The following is a 21585-nucleotide window of genomic DNA, read 5'->3' as shown; positions in this document are numbered from 1 at the left end:
AGATTTATAAAACCAAAACATAGCCGATTTTAGGTGAAACCAGAATATTATGTTTGTCACTTGGGTTGGAAAATTCCTATTATATCATTAGCCAAGTTTAGTCTAGTCATATCAGTAATTGCACAGATCTAGGGTCTTGGATAGCCTGATCTGAGCGTGATAGACTTCAAGGCCAATGTCAATATCGGTCCTATAAAAGAGATTGCCAGGCCTTTAAGATCAGATACCATGCGAGTTCCGTAGAGATTACCATCTGTTTGCGGGAGAGACACCAGCTGGAAGGAGTAGACCCCATTGATTTGTAGGAGACCCATATCACGTTGACATCCGTGGTGAGTAAACTCGATCTGCAAATAAGGGGGTGGAGAGAAATACATGTTCATTTTAAGTATTGTATTGTAATCTATGCTTGTAACATGAAATCAGGCTTAAAATAAAACTGTAGTCAAGAGACTCTTGTATTTGTTGTTCCGATTAATCATACCATTAAAAGGTGCAGTATATTCAATCACAACGTAAAGCTGTCATTGACGCGGAATGTTAGAATAGGAAGTAAAGAAATAAACTAGACGACCAGGGGTTGTTCCAAAATATGTAGTAAGAAAAGAGTGCATGGGTCATACGTGGGATGTGGCGCAACAATACCAGTGTTATAGCCAGTATTTTGTTGATATTCATTGTGGGTGGGACAATACCATCTATGTTCTACCGGGCCGCTCAGTGTTATAGCCAGTATTTTGTTGATATTCATTGTGGGTGGGATTGTAGAAGGCGCGCCTTAGATTTGATCCCCCCCCCCCCCAACACACACACTATTCTCAGCTACTAGATCCGCTACTGTCCGTAGGGCGTCTTGCATTTGGAAAAAAAAAACAATTGATGTGTTGATATGTTTTGCCAAGTCGGTATCATATGATTTTTTAGTCTCCAACAATAAGCGTTAAATGTCAATATACACAACAGAACAATTTAATGGGAGACTTTAGTAATGGTATAAGTTGTTTTATTATACAATAATAATGTTTATTTTTTAAATATTAAGGTAGCAATATCATTATCAATCTACAGAAATCAAGCCATGTCCAACCTTTGCATAGTGTAAAAACATAACATATTATGGCCATTTATGATTTACAGCTTAGCGTATTTGAAAACCTCCCACGTGTACTCATATAAAGTTTGATATTATTTGATTGAAAGCGATTTACGCAGTTTAAACTGTTAAAAGTTCTAAATTAGTATGCATATTTATGAATCGGTATAATTAAAAAATGATTAATGGCAGCACGTTATTCCGACCTGTGTGAGCTTGTTGTCACTCGAGGTATATATCGTTATTACTTTGATTCCACAACTAGGAACACCAATGGCAAGTAAAGTACAGTAGCCTACAGTACTGAAACGTAGACAACCAAATCATATTGTGTACTTCGACGGTTATGAACAATGAACAATTACACCCAAGGGGAAAATGAACCCTTGCCGTATTGCACCAACTGCCTTGCACCAAGACGAACATGCGATGTGTGTCCCTGAAGTTTGTGGCCCTGAGGTTTCCGGCCTCTACCAATCTGGGGGGGGGGGTAGATGGCTGAATGGGTCGCGCGCTGTATCATAAAATCTGTCATTGAGTCAACTGGCGTGGTTTCGATTTCCCGGTTGTACGTGACAAGAAGTAGGGTCACCTGTACAACCTCGTGGGTTTTCTCCGGGTCCTTCGGTTTCCTCCCACTGCTAAAGACCCCTCTGCACAAGCGAATTATTGAAATAAAATTAAACCATGTTAGTCCCGAAATGACCTAGTTTGTGTCGAGTGGACGTTAAACCCTCTCTCTCTCTCTCTCTCTCTCTCTCTCTCTCTCTCTCTCTCTCTCCCAATCTGCTCGTGTTGCTAGACATGTATCTCAGTATGTGCCTGACATGTACTACGTATGTTTACTGTTTACAACTAAAGCATTTGTTGCTTTGTTAACTGTCCCGCCAAAATTTACACTCGTCTGTTTAAGTAACAAGCCAGCATGTGAGGCTGATGTCCCCCGCCGAAATCCCCAAATAAATAGATGACACATATTAATTAATCGCACATCTATTTTTTTCAAAAGTATCGAGCAATCAAACTGATTATCAACTATACACTAAGTTTCATCACTCTCTATCAGATAGAATCAAAGTTGAAATGAAATGAAATGAAACGGGGTTTAACGTCCTACTGTTCTGCTCCTAAACTGGGTGCTATGAGGGAAATTTTTCCCGGGCAGCGGCACTACGGCCTACTCTTATATCGAATTCCAACTGCCAAGGGACCTTTTACGTGCACGCCAATGTGTACACGGGACCTCGGGTTTTCGTCCCATCCGAACGACTAGACAGCTGTCCTTGTCAGGCCCTCCGTCCTGCATCACTGACAAGGGGAAACCACGCTGGAAAATATGGATGAACTTTCTCGGCCAATGCAGGGATCGAACACCCGACCTCCAGGCTAGCGAGCCAGCGTCTTACCCACTTAGCCACGTGATCCCCAGAATCAAAGTTATCTTGTCCCAAAGCATCGACCAAGGAAATTGCTTATCTCTGCTTAGCTTTAGCTCAATATGTTAATCATTGAACTCAGTCAAGACGAACACCTGCATCAAGTTTAAACATTCTACCTCAATTAGAAGCAGAGTTGTTATGTTCCAAAGTCTTGACCAATCAAAATGCTTATTGCTCCTTAGCCTAAGCAGACAATTCTCATCATCGAACTTAATCAAGGTATTGATGTAATGAAACTATACACCAAGTTTCATCACTCTCACTTAATTAGAACTAAAGTTATCGTGTCCCAAAGCATCAACAAATCAAATTGCTTATCTCTACTTACCAGAAGCAGAAGATGCCCATCTTCGCACTCTATCAAGGCATTGAATTCATAAACTACTACACCATGTTTGAACATTCTAGCTCAATTAGAAGGAGAGTTATTGTGTTCCAAAGTTTCGGCCAATCAAATTGTTTATCGCTCTGCTTACCCTGAGCAGAAAATGCTCAATATCGAAATTAGTCAAGATATTGTTGTAATGAAACTATACACCAAGTTTCGTCACTCTGACTTAATTAGAACTAAAGTTATCGTGTCCCGAAGCATCAACCAATCAAATTGTCTATCTCTGCTTACGCTAAGCAGAAAATGCTCATCTTCGAACTCCATCAAGGCATTGACCTGATAAACACCTACACCAAGTTTGAACATTCTAGGTCTATTAGAAGGGGGGTTATTGTGTCCCAAAAAGTGTGACGGACAGACAGACAGACGGACGGCCGGACAGACAGACAGACAGACGGACGAACCCATTTTAATAGTCCCCTGCTTTCTTCGAAAGGCGGGGGACCAAATTTTTGAATTAAATAGTCCTTTCTCGGATCTTTATTAATTTCAAGAGGGTGTAACTAGAGTTCGTGTAGTTCGTTTAAATGAGTTTGAAATATTCTTTTTTTCTGATATAGTTCTTGATAATACAATCATTTTTCAGGAAAGTGAGATCATGCACCATAAGAAAAACATAAGCACGAAAGATTGTACAGAACAGAAGAAAGCACGGAAAAGATAATTTAGTGTTATATAAATATGTTTCTCGGGGTTATGTTAATAACATAACAAACTTCGCAGCACGGAAAGATACAAGGAAGAAATTAAATATATCAATTAATCTCGATATCAATATAGATAAGACAAAATAGAATAAGATTATAACCAGCCAATCTAATGATTAAAATAGGCCCACCATTTACTTCCGGTTTTACTATTTGACGGGTTATTGAATATTGTCATAAAGATCCAACTCCAGTTTTATTAGTTGATAAGTAGAACACACATGTCTTAAAGACGGTGCTGTATCCAATAATAGTTAAAATGGAAACTATACACAATATGAAAAACAAAGGCAAGTATGCTAGAATTTTAAAAAGCCCGAATTACTAGTACATGTATATTGTAACGTTCATAATACCAGCTTATTCTTCTCTTCTTTTTTGTTTATCTAATTATATATTTATGTCAGCTAATTCTGTAAGCAGTATGAATTATTCAAGATACTTCTCCTTTTTCTGGTGCGTGAGTGTTTTTTTACAATGAATTTTGCAACAATTTTGTTTATATAATTTCTCGGGTAATGAACCAATAACCGTTTGCTTTGTTCTGATAGGCTACTGCGGTTTAATCTCTGGAACAGATTTTTATCCATACATGGAAGAAATCATTTGCAATCTTTGCGTGTAGTAAACAAAAAAGCATTGTAACTCTGTGAACAGCTAATTATATCCTAAAAAACTCAACATTTGACATATACAGCGTTTGGAAAATCGAACTCAATTCGTTTATAAAGCGACGTTATTGAGATATATTATTCAAATGGCTTGCACGTAGAGTGACGGAGTTTGAGACGATAGAATTTCTAAGTTAATATAACAACTCGTAGATTAAAGGCTAATTGATAGCTTCAATGATCTAGGGTTAGGGTTAAGTCATCAAGGGTTCAAATTTAATTCATAGATACAGTATCTACTGGGTAATCTTTATCAGAAACATTGTCGTAATAAATAATCTCGTCCATACGAATAATGCACATAATATAAAGAACCACTTATACGGCCCGAGGTCCGTATTGGTGAATTTAGTACGAAATGTTTAACAGTTTTAGTAGCCTTTTTTGGTGGCTTTTTGATGACTGACGACCAGATAGCGCCATATATTATCGATAACGCTTTTTTTTCTTGCTATTGTCAGTCCCTACATTATACATTATACAACCATATATCTTTTCAAGGATGTCTCTCTGGTAAATCAAAAACAACTATCTATCACAGTCTCCAAAAGTGTTGAAAATATCGATAGGCGGTAGGCTTATTATTTTCAACTTACCCTTCGACCTTACAAAGGTCGAAACGAATATGTTTTATGTTTTGATTTAGTTCAATTAATAGTTTTCTTATACAATAAATAATAGGGTAACGGTGATAGAACAATAATAAATCGGTTGATATATGCACGAGTATCCTATTAATTTCATAGTCAATTAGCTTTGACATTCGGTGATAGTTCAAGCGAAAAATAGGATACTGTAAAATATGGAGTTGACCAAAAAAGCAAACAATTTTATGATAAAGTCGCTTGCATCAGTTTGGGATAATATATTTCAACAAGCGAATGCCATGCAAGCAAGATACGCCTACATTTTACAAGCGATGGACCAAGAACAAGCTAAAACCCCGATTTTTTGTACAATCAAGGGCCATAATCCTGGAAGTTACGGTTCGATATGTGCGAATATCGGAAGGAGCCAAGATCTGTGGGTTATAAATATACATTTCAAATTTCATCAAAATGGGAAAAAAATTGTGACCTTTAGAATTTCCAAAAGCTAAAAAAGTAATTTTTTCGCGCTTGTAATGTAAAGTTTTGTTAGATTACAAAATACAACCTTTCTTATTATATCTTACGGTTCAGTTTTATTTTGAACTTCAAGTACAAGCACTATCATTTGTATATTGTTTAACTATTATATGAAGCCTTACTTTCCAAATAAATAATTTACTTAAGATTACAGTAGCCTATCTTGTAAAATATAAGATTCGCTTGTAAAGTAGCGCCATGAGAAAGTATATGTTAAGACAAACAGTAAGGAAAAAAAATTCATTTCCATTAACGACATAAGATATTACGTTAATGTTGACATTTATCATTTACATGACATCGGGTTATCTTTCAATTTTTTAGATCGCATTACATAATTCTGTAAAGGTACCACGGTGGTTCAGTGTCTAAGATGTTAGTTCGAATCGTGCGTTGGCTGAGAAAGTCGATCGGGCAGTTTGTATTTCACCTCCCAAACTATAATGGGGAGATTTACTAGACATTATATTTCAAAAGAAATTCATTCAGCATTTGGTATATACTAACATACCGCCTTGCACATTTAAACAAAATATAACCTCCTTGATAACATTGTCAACCAGTGGATTTAAATGTCATTTACCTGACTGAGAAATGTCTGCACAATGTTTAAACTTTTTTCTGGTATTTCCTCATCGGATTGTCGTTCACGAAAAGGGAGGATCAATTCTCTCACAGCGATACTTTTCACAAGAAGGGTGCCGTTGGGTGCTGGGAGGATTAAGAAGGTACCTCTAGGTAACAACAGACTGTCTTGTTGCTTTCCACCTTTTTGTTTACTATTGGTCTCTGGCTGTAGTTTACCTAACATAACCAGGTCCTGAAATATACACAGTAAGTCCATGACAGACTTATGTTTCGAAGGTTACTGATCCAAGAGTTCAGTCCGGAGATTCATTGATCCGACAAGGGATATCATTTGTTTCCAGAATTGTGATTTGGGTTGTAAAAAAACAATACCTGTTCTAAATAATGAATAGACTTATTTAGACAATCGTTTAAGAGACAATATCTCTTTATATGTTTCTAAACATGACGTACATGCCTCATTTCATCCCGTCATTCACGAAAAGGTCCATGGTACACAAATCCCATGAATAATTGTATTCAAATAGTTAGCATATACCCTGTAAGGCGCGCATATCATTGTTATAGACCAGACAAAATTTAAATCAAAATAAACTAACAAAAAATATGCCATTATTAATTATTTCACATTTGAACAAAAATGTACTAGAGCATCATTTCAAAACCAATATTTGAGATTTGGTAGATATTATGGCGTAGGTATTTGCAGATCGTTATTAATGATTGCCATGAATCTGCAAGACACGGCAATATATCATAAATGACCTGTTTGAGCTGTCAATCAATATGGTAAAGATGTGATCCACTAACTCTATGATAAAAATTCATAACTGTTAAGTACAGTATCATCAATTAACTAGTATTTCCAGACGGGAGGTTAGTCTACGTATTTACAAGCCTTTAAATATTGAAACTAAACAGATTGATAGTAATCGAAAAACTCAGAATTTCAAAATAATTTTTCCCCGAGGTTAATTCACAGGAATTAAGTTGTGGACAGACGACGGTAAAACAAAAATGGTGAATAGTTGACGAATGACTCTCTGGACCATCAATGTTTGTAACTAGCAACAAGGCATTAAATCTACCAGGTTTTTTACTTAACCCGGCTTACTTCACACGTGAGAGAGAATAGTAATAGCTGATCTAAAACATGTCGGGTTGGCTGACACAATGTTAGTTCAATATATGTTATATGCTCTTTTGCTATTAATCCCCCTGTCCTTCCGCTCAAGCCAATCATCTTGTCTATGGCAGTCGACCAAATGCTTTTTAGAATGAACTAAATTCTAGATCAGAATTCAAGTATGTGATATATTACGACCTAGATAGATGTTGCAGCTAGCGGAAACTTAATTTCGCTTCCAAACATGTCGAACGTATTGACGATCACGTTTACAAGAAATCAAATAAATTACAATATCTGTAATTGATTTATAACTATGGTAGTGGAATGAGTATTAGATGAGAAAAGGGTAGTTCAGGTCCTTTTGGTAGTTTATGTAGCATAGGGTATTACCTTTGTCAATAATAAATGACATAATGCTTTAAAGTTATTCTGGTTTTTATCCAGTTCATCCCAATCTACTTTCCAACAGGTTGTAGCTTGTACTATCATTGGCTGTGAAAAATGAAACGGGTTATTCAAATACATCACCCATGTTATACATCGATGTAAATAAAGATAAGCAATTCATCGAGTCATGTTGAATTTATTTTAGACAAGAGGAATTCATTCAATCAGTTTAAAAATAGCATTGTTTAGCTATGTGCAAATCGTCCTCCTTTTCTTGTCTTATTATTTTAGTCACCAGTAGCCTATTATTATATTTGTTTCCTTCAACTCAATTAACTCAAATATAAAAATTCGTTGAATTATTGCGATTAAATTTGCTGAAAATGTCACTGAAATTTATGCGTGTGGACATTGATAAGTTGGTTTTCAGTTGGACCTTTATGTATTCTATGAGTAAAGGGAAATAACCCTGTTTTTCTTCAAGAACGTCTTTCCAAGAGACAAAGACTGAACCCGTGACGGCATACACCATGCAGTGGGCTTTATAAATCTGGGCATATAAAAAGGGTTTTACCCAATCGTGCCTTTTTGTGACCATCTAAGGGAATAAGCTTACGATAGAAATATAAGATAAAACAAATCAGAAGAAAATATGCATTATTTATGTCATCATAACAACGCGGGATCTTGCTAGTCTTCTTGTACTTTCTTTTGAAACAATTATATTAGTATAAGAAGTAAAGCATGAATAACATAATATATGAATACATACCATACCAAATACTAGTGATTCACATACACTGGTAGTTGGTAATAAATTAGTTATTTTTATTTTATGTATTGGAACAGTCATCCCTGTAGCTTTACTAGTACTAGGAAATACTGATTTACAGCTAGCACTATCGGGGTGTAGAGTCTTTAAAAAAAGAATCACATACGTAAGACAGTTTTTCTAGTGTATGAAAATTTTGAGTCGCACATATAGTGACAAGAAAAATATGCAGCAGGTAGATACTCCCCTTTTTGAAAAAAAAAAGTTGCCGACCATAGTTCTAAAATACCAACTGTTTGCAATAGACATCAGTCAGGGATCATCATATTATTTGTTATGCCCCGATATCTATCTTCCATCATATTTTGTACTGATATGCCCAATGGCCAACTAGAGAAGGGTTTTCTGGACTGGAAACGCGCTTGGGGTCGTCCAATTTTCAAATTTTTCAAAATTTTCCGGGGGAGAACTCCGGTACCCCCTTCGTCTAGGGGAGAGAACCCCCGCACCCCTCAGAAGTTAACTACCCCTTCGCAGCCGATGGAATTACAATCTACATTTAGAATCGTATGTCGTGCGTGTTGTATTTACAGTACGAGTTTTCCCTCTTGAAACGGACTTTAATGTCTAATCCCATTAGTTCCATGAGCAAAGTCGATTGCTAATTAACGTTAACGTTTTCGATTCGAGCATATTCTTCAAATCGGAAACTCGTAAATACAAGATTCGAATGTAACATTTCTTTACCTGCATCAGGTCGTATTTTATTGAGATAAATGAACAGTGTGTATACTTACATAGGATTCAATGAATGGTAACTGTGTAGGACTTAATAATCTTTCATACAAATCACATTTTATAGATAAAGATTCGTCTATATCGCCTGTATCAAATGATAAAAAATGATTATATGGATTCTGAAAGAAGAATCGCTCGTCGTTAATATGTCTTTCGATTATTAACATACAAATGTAGCCTATATGGATTATAAACTATAAATGGGTACGTTTAATATTTTGTCTCAAAATTTCAATGTTCCATAAATTAATGGATTAAATTCAATGCTCGTAATCTATACCTTGTGCTGATGAAAATACTATATGTAAATGTTCACTGTCACTGCTATCGTTGGTAAGCCACCAATAAAATAGATTATGGAACCCCAGTGGATCTTGAAAAAGAAATCAACAAAAAACCCTACCAAGATAAGTCAATATAATGTTTTGTACAATGCCAACACAGTAGATTGAAGGGGTAGTCCTATCGCTCATGGGGTGGAATAATCCCGCTAAAAACACGAAATAACAGCGATATTTTCATCAATATATTGCTCTTTCGATGTCAAACGATTTAAAAGTGCTCAGGGTCAATAACTCTAGCGTAACTTTATCAAAACTTCGACAGGCTTTTTGATGTATGAATCTAAAGTAAAGTTTAACGTCCTACTGTTCTGCGCCGACTGGGCTAATAAAGACGAGAATACGGCATACAGTGTGCTATTAGGGAAGTTTTGCCCGGACAGCGGCACTATGGCCTACTTTTATTTCGAGTTCTAACTGTCAAAAGAACTTTCACGTGCACGCCAATGCACGACTATACGCTGTCCTCTGCCAGGCCCGGGGGCCTTGGTGGCTAAGTGGGTAAGACGCTGGCTCGCTAGCCTGGCGGTCGGGTGTTCGATCCCTGCATTGGCCGAGAAAGTTCATCCAGATTTTCCGGCGTGGTTCCCCCTTGTCAGTGATGAATGTAGTTTCTAAAGTACGTTTGGACGACGGATCGCAGAGCCGACAGGCAGGCGGCCACAGGCATATTACAATGAAATGAAATGGAGTTTAACGTCCTACTGTTCTGCTCCTATACTGGGCTAATGAAGATGGGGATACGCCATACAGTGTGCTATCGGGGAAATTTTGCCCGGACAGCGGCACTACGGCCTACTCTTATATCCAATTCCAACTGTCGAGTGATCTTTTACGTGCACGCCAATGTGTACACGGGACCTCGGTTTTTCTTCCCATCCGACCTCCAGGCTAGCGAGTCAGCGCCTTACCCACTTAGACACCGTGATCCCCATATCAAAATGAACATAACATATATATATATAATGTATTTAAATAAGAAAGCGATTCTTGTAATTCATTATCACGAAAGATCATTTGTAGTGCGCTTGGTACAAACGTCTACTGAACGTAGGTTTTACTCTAAGTTATATATTTACTTGCTATATAAGATTATTATCATTATGAAGTTATCGTTTAAGTCATTGGCACGAAACTAAAAATCTGTAAAGTTTACATTTTATATTTGCTTGACAAACAATGATAATATGCGTAACATATAAAAAAAACTAACCGCTGCTGATCCACTTTTAGATATCCATTGAGATGATGAACAAGGGGGGGGGGGGGGTACATGTGTGGAAAAAACTCTGGTTCATTGGATATCAAACGTACTAAAACAATACTCAATGGTAAGCGACAGACGGGTACTTCGTACTCGGGTGGTGGACCTATCTCTGCTCCATCATTTTCCCATAATATTCTGTATTTTTATTTTATTTCTCGAGTCATCATAAGCCACATATACTGTTACGTTGTTTGTTTACATTTAATGCTTACACGCCACTGCAAATTACGTTCGTGAAAACCCTATTTTTGTACTTGTGCAGTAATTAAATCATTGATGTATACAATGCAATATTTTAGAATCGCATTTTGTAGTACTGCAACAGATGAGCAACACCCTGTAATCATTGAGGTTACGTTTATATTAGTTTGTTGAGGTGACCGAGCGAAGTTTGAAGATTTTAAGATGGAGTTGCATGCCTTCCAGATCCAAAGAATAACGCAGTAAAGTGATTTGGGAGATATGTTCGGCTGAAATAAATTTAAATTTCAACTAACCCTGTACACCCAAACGTACCAGGGAAGCTGAAATCTGGTTAATTGAATGTTTGTATGCTGAAAATACCTATGACTGGCGAGGTACCCTGTCCACCCGTCAGCAAATCCTGTTTCGAGACGAGTTAATTTTTTTTTTTAAATATAACATTTATGTGCCTTTAAGATGTCACGAATGATTGAAAAACACGCTATGTAAACTAGAGCCACTGTAATAATTTTATTTAGGAAGCGCCACAAGTAATACAACATACGTCTCCAGTGTATTAATCACAGTCATATTCTTGTTCAACTAGTTTAGTTAACTTTAAATTTATACTATAAAGTTATCGTGACAATATTGTACAAATTTAATTAGATCCAGTAAAGAAGTATGAGTACTATGAAGGAAAATAAAAATAAAATTATGTTCATGTAGGGGTGCAAATAAATAAAATTTCCTATCATAAATTACTATCATCGTGCTTGAAATGTATTGGGGAGGGGGGGGGGCTGAACAGAAAGTTGCGGAACTCTAACAATTGATAAGGTGCGTCCTCTAATGACCCGATTGCTTCCCTCCAAATGTGAAAAACATCCATTATAAACTACAACCTCTATTACGTTCACAAGGTTTTCGGCAAAGGGGTGATAATGCTGTCGCGGAATGCTGAAAATTGATAAGCTTCATTCTCTCATGACCCCAATACTTCCAACCAAATTTTAAAAAAAATTAAACACCCTTTGTAAACTACAGCTTCTATCGCGTTAACAAAGTTTTCGCAAAAGGAGGCTGGTACGAAAGGTTGCGGGACGCTAAATATCGATAGTGTTGGTCCTCTCATGCCCACAATGCTTCGATCAACGTGTACTGAGTCATACGTGTGCTTTGTGGAGCAGGGCCCTTTATACAATCTATGCTGAGGTCGGTTGACAACTGACGACAAATATATAAACTTTCATATTACCTCATCAATATAGTAAATATTCAAAAAATGATTTACTCTGGCGGTGATTTTTTGTGTTATTTTATATCTACAATTTCCATTGTGCTATTTAGCACCTAATTTCAAAGCCGAAAATGACACATCCTCACAAAGGCTATAGCAAATTAATATATTCTCAGGCTTTTGCAAATTTATGTATTCTCGATCATAATACTCGCGTTGCTATTCTGGACACATTTGATCCATATGTATTTCCCAATAACGTTGTTTTATACATTGAAATTTAAACTAAATGCCCTAACACCAGAGTACGTGCGTATTTACTGAACACATTACACAAGTAACTTTATCTGGTTTTGTAAAAAAAAAATCTATGTAAAAACAAAGTACAAAGATAGACTGATAATACTAGTGTTGCATAGTATTTTAAAACGAGTGTAGCAGACGCCAGGTAAATAAATCAATGACATTCTATTTATATACCCTCAACAGAAGACTACACAAATCACTGTACAAAAGAAACATATCTATATGATTGACAGTGACAAGAACATGTCTTGATAACACAAGATCTGGTAATATATCATGAATAACTGTTAGCTTTATTTTATCTCTTGATTCTTTGTGCGATAATTTAAAGGAGAGGGTATAATATACATTATATAGTTTATGGCTTTATTCTTTAATCATTCGCAGTTTCAAAATTAGCTCTCTATTTTAAATTGTTCCTTTAGATCCCGTTTATTATCGCGTTATCTTACCATTATCTTACTCTGGAATAATAATACTGAAGGTCGTTTACCTAAAAGAACTTGTCAGAAACCTCAACCAATTCCAGGAATGAGAACACAGTGGGAACTACTAGGAAATTCATTAAAGAGCGGGAGATTGCTGTCTAACCAAATTCTATTTAGTCATACAAAATATAATTATCATTTGTTAATCATCAAATTATTTAATTGACATAACATCTATCTTGATAACAATAGTCTCAAAATATCCTAAGGAACAGGTATAATAAGATATTACCATTATCTAAAATCTGTGCATCTATTAAACCTGTAATAGGTAGAGGGTCAGTAGAAATAGTTGGTGATGTAGAACTAGTTTGACTTGTATTAACACTGTTGTAGTTCTCATTATTACCATCATTAACACTCACTACCATTATTCTCTACAATAAAACATAACAATTTTAAATTGCGACACAAATCCCGTTTCAGTGGTTAAAAACCAGAATTATCATATTGATTGAACTTCCTCCATACATATAACCCACTGATGTCTAAATATTACTCGTTTTGGTAGATCTTAGCAACCTTCGTTGGTAGTTTTTCCATTCACGAACGCAAGCTAACAATATTCAGATATATACACGTAAAGTAAAGATTTTTTTAAATAATTCCTTTGAAAAGACAAAGCGTTGTATGCAATCCGCTTAGTTGTTTCCGCGTGTTGGGCCGTTAAATGATCAAACTATCAAACTAATGGTCCATGACCATTAAATTGCAAATTCGACAGATTCTAGTAAACGCATATCACTCAGATCTAAGATTAAAAACTATTAGTCTGCTATGTCATCAAGTACTATATCATAACATTATAACCTACAGGCCAAGTACTGCATATCTTATACTTATGATAAATTTAAAGTAATTTTATATCTTAACCATGCTCAGATAAACTAGAACGTGTTTCGAGTAAACTGAATCAGAAGTTAAATTAATTAGACAGGAAAGGCTAAATCTTTCTTTCGTCTACAGATACTACTTTATTATCTGTGCCTGCTCATACATGTATAAGAGACTCAGGGGAAAACCATTTCTCATTATAAATGGTGCCCACATGTGGAATAATGGAATAAGCTACCAAGAACAATCTGAGAGTTCAACTTTTGTTAAATTTAAACCGGAGTTAAAACACACTTGTTTAAATATTACTACAAACTGTGACATACAAAAGTAAAGCGCTTGAAAATATCACCGGATATTATGAAGAAATGATCTAGAAGATGAATAGTAATAATAATAATAATAATGTCATATATACGTCGAAATTAAAAACTGCTCTGCCATAATCTAGATGATAAACACATCTTGGTACATTAGCAGTATTATTAGTCGCTCATCTTAAAGACTCTAATTTCATCTTTCAGGATTTCAAAATTTTGTCGTAAATTCTGCAGACACCACTGACAACACTAACCTTTATATGTTGAATATCAATGAGTGAATTAACAGCTTCAATCTGTTTAATTATATGATCTGTAGAATGACAGGATATTATTATTATCTCTAACTGGTGGAAAGTATTGCTTGGCTGAAAATTTTAAAACATGTATAAAATATTAAACACTTAGATCAAATTGCATTTACGTGATACCAGAATGGTGAAAAAGTGTAAAGAGATTAGTTATTTGTATAATCACATTCCTACTTTCAGAATACGTTGACAAGCTGTAATTATGTTAAGAATATGCAGACAATCGTTTCAATCTCCTCAAATAAGTGTAAGACGATTGACTACAGATTTACAAACTGTAACTTTTTCGTGTTCTCTTTAGAGTCTCAAAATCTAACATAAGCAGAAAGTATCTAACAAAATCACAAAAATATCAAATTCAGGTCCCTCATACTTATAGCAACTACATATGAATTTTGGTTGCAATCAAAAATGTAAATTGTTTACGCCAGGCGTATGGACAGAAGTGACCACATAAAACATTTGGGCCGTTGGCCAGATAATTTAAAGCTAAAAACATGGTTTTCCACGGGTTCTGAATAAATTCTGAATATTTGATGTGTATTGTCCATTATCAATTGTACTCTACATCAAAACTGTGCCCGTTGATGGCGTAGTCCTCACATGAAATGATAACAGGGCGACGGTTGGCGGACGCAGGAGGCGACATATCCACATTAATGGACATATAGCTCTGTTCTATGCGGAACCCGTTCATATTAGGATCCCAAATTTTCACGACAAGATAACATCAATATTAATTGAAATGGACCAATATTGAATTATAATTCGTGTTTTTAATTTCATATAGTATGAAAATTATTGGAAATATAGTAAGCCATGCACTTTTAAAACGAAAAGAAAACACACTGTCATTACAAACATAATGATAATCAAATTTTCTGACGACTGTACCATACATGTGTCGTCTTCATCAGTCCAGTCGCAGCAAAACCGTACACTGTTAAAATTATATGTATATTTACAGTTATAAGTATTGTAAAATACAGTGTCGGATTTGTCAGACCACATGATTTGTTAACTAACATTTAAAACGATGTAAATGTATATAAATACAAGGCTTATGTCAGATTACATCAAATGTAATGTAGAAATAAAACTATGTCAGTTTACAAAATGTAAGCTGTATATTAACAGAATTGCCCTTGGAAATACTATTTTTTACAGAAAATTATAAATTTACTGCCAAAAGTGGTCACATCGGTTATCCCCCCTTTGAACACATATCGAATTTTGTGTAACATATTTACGGTACTGTTCTGTCAGTCAGTTTACTCTATTTTTGGTTTTTGAAAATATCTGAATGCACCTATAACTGGCTAATTAAGACAGGCATATACCATACATTGTGTGGTGTGGGACATTTTTCTTGAACAATGTCACCTAACCTGCCCTTTCCATTGTTTAATGTTGTTTTACATTCCAGTTAGACGTCGGCAAATTACATAATATATAAATCTACACTAGAAGCGTAAATTTTGTTGCAGAAATATAGCCATTTGTAATGAGGTATAATTAAATAAACTCTGTCGAATTACACAGCATGTTTCTATTTACCAATTTATGTAATCTAATGTCATGGTAATTTTACATGTACTCCATTTACAGATATGTAAATTTACCTTGGGCGTATAACAGCTTGAGGTAAAGTTACATTACAGACAGTGTAGGACATTAAACCCCATTTCAGTTCATTTCACCATACCTGTGCCATTGTGTTTAACTGAGAAACATATGATCTAAGAGCATCTAATACACCTTTACCAACACAACCAGCGTCTTTGTTATCAAGAGAATTCTCACGTAATCTCATCTTTAGATCACTTGTAGCTCCTTGAATACGAGCCATGTTTCCCTTAATATATGATAGCGGCATCAATATCTGTAATATAATTAAATATCAAATATTTAACTAGCCAGCAACACCACACTTTTAATTCATTAAGTGCCCCTGCGTGTACTTCGTTTGAACTTTAATATAATGATTTACAGCTGGAATCTATGTAAACCTGGACGGATTCTTACTCCAAAAACACAGCGATAACATTTAAATTTGAAATGCCTTGAATTTTCTTTTCATATGGACACGAAACATCCCTCTTGGTTGTTTCCCATCATAACATTTTGTATAATATGGATGTATTCGAACAAAGAAATTAATGTATTTGAAAATGTACATGGCGCCTTAAATTGGCACCCAACTGAACTTGTTTCCTCTCCGTAAAAGAATGTTTGTCGTATCCTTTGATGCAACAAATAGATGCAACCAGGATGATTACAAATGTGTGACGGTTAAACACAGAAAGAAGTATTAAATAATAGGTGCGTTTACAATACGGTTATTATTGTCACCTCTGGGTATGTAGAAAGTATAAGAATGCTGGCTAGAGGTATCCTGGTGGGGCCAGCTGTAGTACAGGCCACGGCAAACAAATTATCTAATGCATCACACATAATCGTGGCAACATCGCTCCCAAACGGACGGCTAACGTCTATTAATAAGGCTCGAGCTAAAAAAAAGAAAAGAAAAGAACATGTAAATAATCAACCTTATGACGAGTTTTAAGTTAATATTTTTATATCCAGAATAGTGTAAATTTAGCATTAAACATACATTATGCAAGAACTAAATATGCCTATTGCAGGTCTTTCTTTAGGTCTGAAATGTTATCTTAATTATTATTTAGACATTAATTAACTTATCCAGACCATAATCAACTCTCGATGTCATCGCTAGCCTGCGACATTTACTGGATTAGGATCTGATTTGCTGCTCAACTTTCATTCATGATTTAATCATGAAATGGATGATCCAGACTATGTTTTTTATTAGTAATGATGATCGAGGCTAGGCCAAAAATTCAATCGCTAAAGTCTCGGATCAGAGTGGATCAATTTGACTGTAATTTTCAGTAAATTCCCTTTACATTGTCTAGTTTGTAAATATTATAGTGAGAACTGTCAGCTCTTTATCTAATCTCCCATAATGTATCTTTAAATAAAGTAGTCTACGATAGCTGCGCATTATCTGGATTTTGTCCGATTTTGGGGGAATATTTGTTTAAAGATACATTATGGGAGATTCGATAACGAGTTGGCAGTTCTCACTATAATAGTTAAAAACTAGATAATGTAAAGGCAATTTACTGAAAATTTCATTCAAATTGTTCCACTATGAACCGAGAACTAAGCGGTTGAAATTTTCGCCTAGCCTCGATCATCATTACTAAAGTCAGTACGATAAACAGCATAGTCTCGATTATTCATTTAATCGTTAAACGGTAAGGAAAGTTATGCAGTAAATCGGCTCATAATCCACTAAAGGTCACAGGCTAGCATAACCACCTAGAGTTGATTATGGTCTGGATAGGTTAATTAATGTCTAATTAATAAGTTAGATAACATTTCTTCAGGCCTAAAGAAAGACCTGCGAATGTAATACTACTATTTTTAATTTAAATATGATATTATACATATATTTTCTTTCGAGACCTCACTCATTTAGTTTTATTTTACGGTTCAAATAATAGAACTATATGTTATCCAAACTATCGATCCATTATGCTAATGGCAAATGCCGTGTACGGGGCAATGCATCCTTACTCTTTCGAACACATTTGATATAACTTCTCATTTACGAAATTCAATTAGCTAAATTAACATATCAAACAAAATTGCAATTCAATAATACTAATAAATATTATATTGCTAAAAGTGTTAAGACTAGAAAGAACTTTGCAATCAAAAATTATCTTACTCAAACTATTTATCAGAATTTGAAGAAACATACTTTTTCTAATGATAAGCAAGGTATCTCCAACAAATTTATTTCTATTTACATACTTACTTCTCTGGCGATACCCCTACTTTAAATTGAAAATGAATATGGCATTGTTATTGTTATATGTTTAAGTTCTACTTTTGTTATTACAGGAAGTTCGTATTCAGGGGCAAATGTCATTTATTTCATTCCTCGGGTTAGAAAAACTCTCATTGATAACGGACTAGTAAATATCTTTTATAAACAAATATAATTATAGCCTGGGGTGAGGAAGGTTTATGACGTAAATCAGAATATATAACACGTGTCGTTCAATACAATTCTAATGCTGAACTTAATTAATATTAAAGCTGTTTACCATGGGCCTTAACCAGTGCGCTAGTTACCACTATGCACGCATCTTGTCAAAACAATAAACAGTGATAATTTGGCTCAAAATGAAGTAATTTGGCTGAAAATTTCAATATTTTCTTTTTTTTAACATCTATTTTTGAATTATTATAGCAAGAATGATCAACTCTTTATTAAACTCTTAACTAATGTATTTAGACATTTATTAACATAAAAATACCAAAATCAACTGTTGATGCCATCTGATGGGTCCGATTTTCAACAGATTTGAATCGTTCAACGATTGTTGATGATTGGGGGGTTGGATGGCCGAATGGTTACGGTCTGTCATTGAGTCAACTGGCGGGGTTTCGATTCCCCGGTTGTACGTGGCAAGGAGTAGGGTCGCCTGTCCAACCTCGTGGGTTTTCTCCGGGTCCTCCGGTTTCCTCCCACTGCTAAAGACCCCTACGCGCAACCGAATTATCGAAATAAAATTGAACCATGTGTTAGTCCCGAAATGACCTAGTCTGTGTCGAGTGGACGTTAAACCCCATCTCTCTCTCTCTCTCTCTCTCTCTCTCTCTCTCTCGTTGATGATTAATTGTAAAATTGGATAATCGAGACTTTATTATCGTCACAACGGTAACAATGACAATCGAGGCTACAGTGTTATTGAAAAGAGAATTTCTCGGCTCAGAGTGAAGTTATTTGACTGGAATTTTCAACATATTCGTTTTACAATATTACTTTATCCATTTTTTAAACTATACTCTTCAAAAAAAGTAAGGGATATTCAGAAACAATACAAAACTGCGGAAATGCACTGATGTTTTTATTAGAGGTAACCAGTGTATGTTAATAACAGACCAATTGCCTACACAATCATGAACATAAGCAGTTCATATGGGCGGCTTGTCTGACGGTCCATTTCACTCGCAAAACACCGTCAAAAGTGAAAATGGACGTTTTTGATTTTTGTCTTAATAATGAGTAATGGCTCCACCAATCCTCAGATATTCAGCAATTCGTCGTGGCATGCTCCTAATCAACCGTCCAATCACGATTTGTGGCAATCTGACCCACTCCCCTTGCAGTGCCACGACCAATTCTTCCAGTGTTGTCGGTTGACGTTGACGAACACGTCTCCCGATGAAAATAAACGTAACACCCTAAAGCAAAGATACGATAAACAGTAAATCTTATGCAAGAACCGATAGGAATGCTAACATGGATAGATAAACCAGCATGCGGCAGTTTTCATCAACCCTTCCTTGAAGTGTCAAATTTGACAATGAACCCTATCACTTGTATGGCGCTATTGCGTGTCGCATGTGCAGCTCAGTGGTTCTGTTGGAGCGATAAGTTCTTTATCTGTGAACATACTCTCAAAGCATGTCAAGTGTACATGACTATTTATCATATCACATCCTGTATAGGTATTTGCATTTTAATATCCCCTACTTTTTTTTGAAGAGTATATTATAGCCAGAACTGTCAGCTCCGTATTTAATCTTTCATAATGGGTCATCTAGCTAAACAGAAAAAAAAGACGATAAGTGTATCTACCTGAACTTTCTAATACAGAATGTCCATAAAATTAGTTAATGCGGACAGAAGGATGACAATTATTTAACGTGGGCCTATAATTATAAAGATATGGCAAGAAGAAAGCTTCTACTCCAGGTAAATTAGACATCCCTAAATGCACATCCCTACCATTTAAAACTGTCGGGTTTTTTTTATAAGTACAACGTAATATCAAATCTAACCTGGTTGCTTGACGAGTAAAGGTCGTCTTTTTACTTTTTCTTTATTATCTGATGTCTGCATCTTTATTTTTCGCTTGACTGGAGGAATTCTATGAGTATTTTACAACCTGAAATGTTTGTTGCTGCATCTTAAAAAATCTCGTTACATCACATTCCTGATGGCGTATCTTTAACAAGTTTACGAATACAGATATGTATGTCCAATTTCAATCATAGATCGCTCAATAGCGTAAGTCTGAAAAGCGATTTTCAATTAAACTAATTTATGTATCAATATATGTAATGATGGTTTATAATTGATTTCCATAACACTAAATCTTGATTACAATAATTCTAAATGATCTAGTTGGTCTAAACCTTCATCCCTCCCATATCATTAATGTCATGTTGCCATAAAGGCTACCAAGTCCAGAAATGGTTCCAATCAATTGTATTTTAGGTAGTTTTAGTTAAAAAATAGTATGGTTTTCTCGAAAGTCAGTTTCAGACAAAATTCTGAGGAATTTCTAAGAGTCGATTTGTATTAGCCATGTTACCTGGTAATACGTAAAGATAGAGGTCTGAGATTGGAATGTTTTACGATTAAAGAACAGTTTTTTGCCCCCGTTTTTTTCATTGATGGATCTGTAACAGACGTGAAATTTGACGATCACCAGGTATACTGGCATTAAATTGACGTACGTCTCTGGTAAATCGTTCATACTAAACAAAGAAAGATTACTTTCTTACATTTGATGTGAGTGAGTAACACAATACGACCTACAGTCAGGCGATAAATACTTTGACAGACCATCATTCCTTAGACGATATCATGCACAATCTTATTTCGGCTCATTTGATATCGTCTCGATTATAAATTAACCCAAGATACCAAAATAGCAGGTCGGGTCATCGTTTCTTTTATAAAAGTATCATATCTACATGTACTTGGAACTCGAGAAGGGGATAAACATCGAGTATTTACAGCTCGGGGCGCTCCCTTTGTTCTGTTTGTTATTAGATTTAATAATGCAACTGGAAGACATTAAGGATCGCCTTTCAATACTTCCTTGTCATAATTTCACAATACACCATCATTGTATATTATTTCTAGGGGTTCGTCTAAACAAAGCCACATACTGAATATACTTCTATATATCAATGCGATCATAATCATATTTTAAACATAAAATCGATATCTAAAACGATGCGCACTGTTTAGAAATTAAACTTGGTCAGTGAGGCATTGCACATGCCACTCATCTCACATATCAAGCTGATACAGCACAAAAAGGCCATTAAATACTACACATTCTTTCACTTGAAATTAA

At 35.4% G+C, this 21585-nt stretch overlaps 1 protein-coding gene and 1 long non-coding RNA gene across 2 annotated transcripts in view; both read right to left on the bottom strand.

Annotated features, from left to right (window-relative positions):
- Window positions 1-14441, bottom strand: part of LOC126823482 (meiosis 1 arrest protein) — a 29461-nt gene extending 15020 nt beyond the window's left edge. Inside the window, exons 1-7 of the mRNA XM_050552348.2 lie at window positions 14336-14441; window positions 13160-13304; window positions 9383-9475; window positions 9102-9187; window positions 8305-8448; window positions 7536-7637; window positions 6012-6248 (exon numbers count right to left, since the gene is read on the bottom strand). Of these exons, the coding sequence (XP_050408305.2) occupies window positions 6012-6248; window positions 7536-7637; window positions 8305-8448; window positions 9102-9187; window positions 9383-9475; window positions 13160-13298 (801 nt within the window). The 5' untranslated portion in view covers window positions 13299-13304; window positions 14336-14441. The remainder of the gene's footprint in view (window positions 1-6011; window positions 6249-7535; window positions 7638-8304; window positions 8449-9101; window positions 9188-9382; window positions 9476-13159; window positions 13305-14335) is intronic.
- A 1662-nt stretch (window positions 14442-16103) lies between these two features.
- Window positions 16104-20385, bottom strand: LOC130013195 (uncharacterized). Its single transcript, XR_008788551.1, has 3 exons — window positions 20276-20385; window positions 16745-16902; window positions 16104-16274 (listed from the first exon to the last, which is right to left on the bottom strand). It is a non-coding gene; the product is annotated as an uncharacterized LOC130013195 (long non-coding RNA).
- Window positions 20386-21585: the final 1200 nt, after the last annotated feature.

This window comes from Patella vulgata, chromosome 6 (assembly GCF_932274485.2).
Source record: "Patella vulgata chromosome 6, xgPatVulg1.2, whole genome shotgun sequence".
NCBI lineage: Eukaryota > Metazoa > Mollusca > Gastropoda > Patellidae > Patella > Patella vulgata.
Note: the sequence above shows the minus strand (reverse complement) of the source record. Positions and strands in the feature narration are given on the sequence as shown.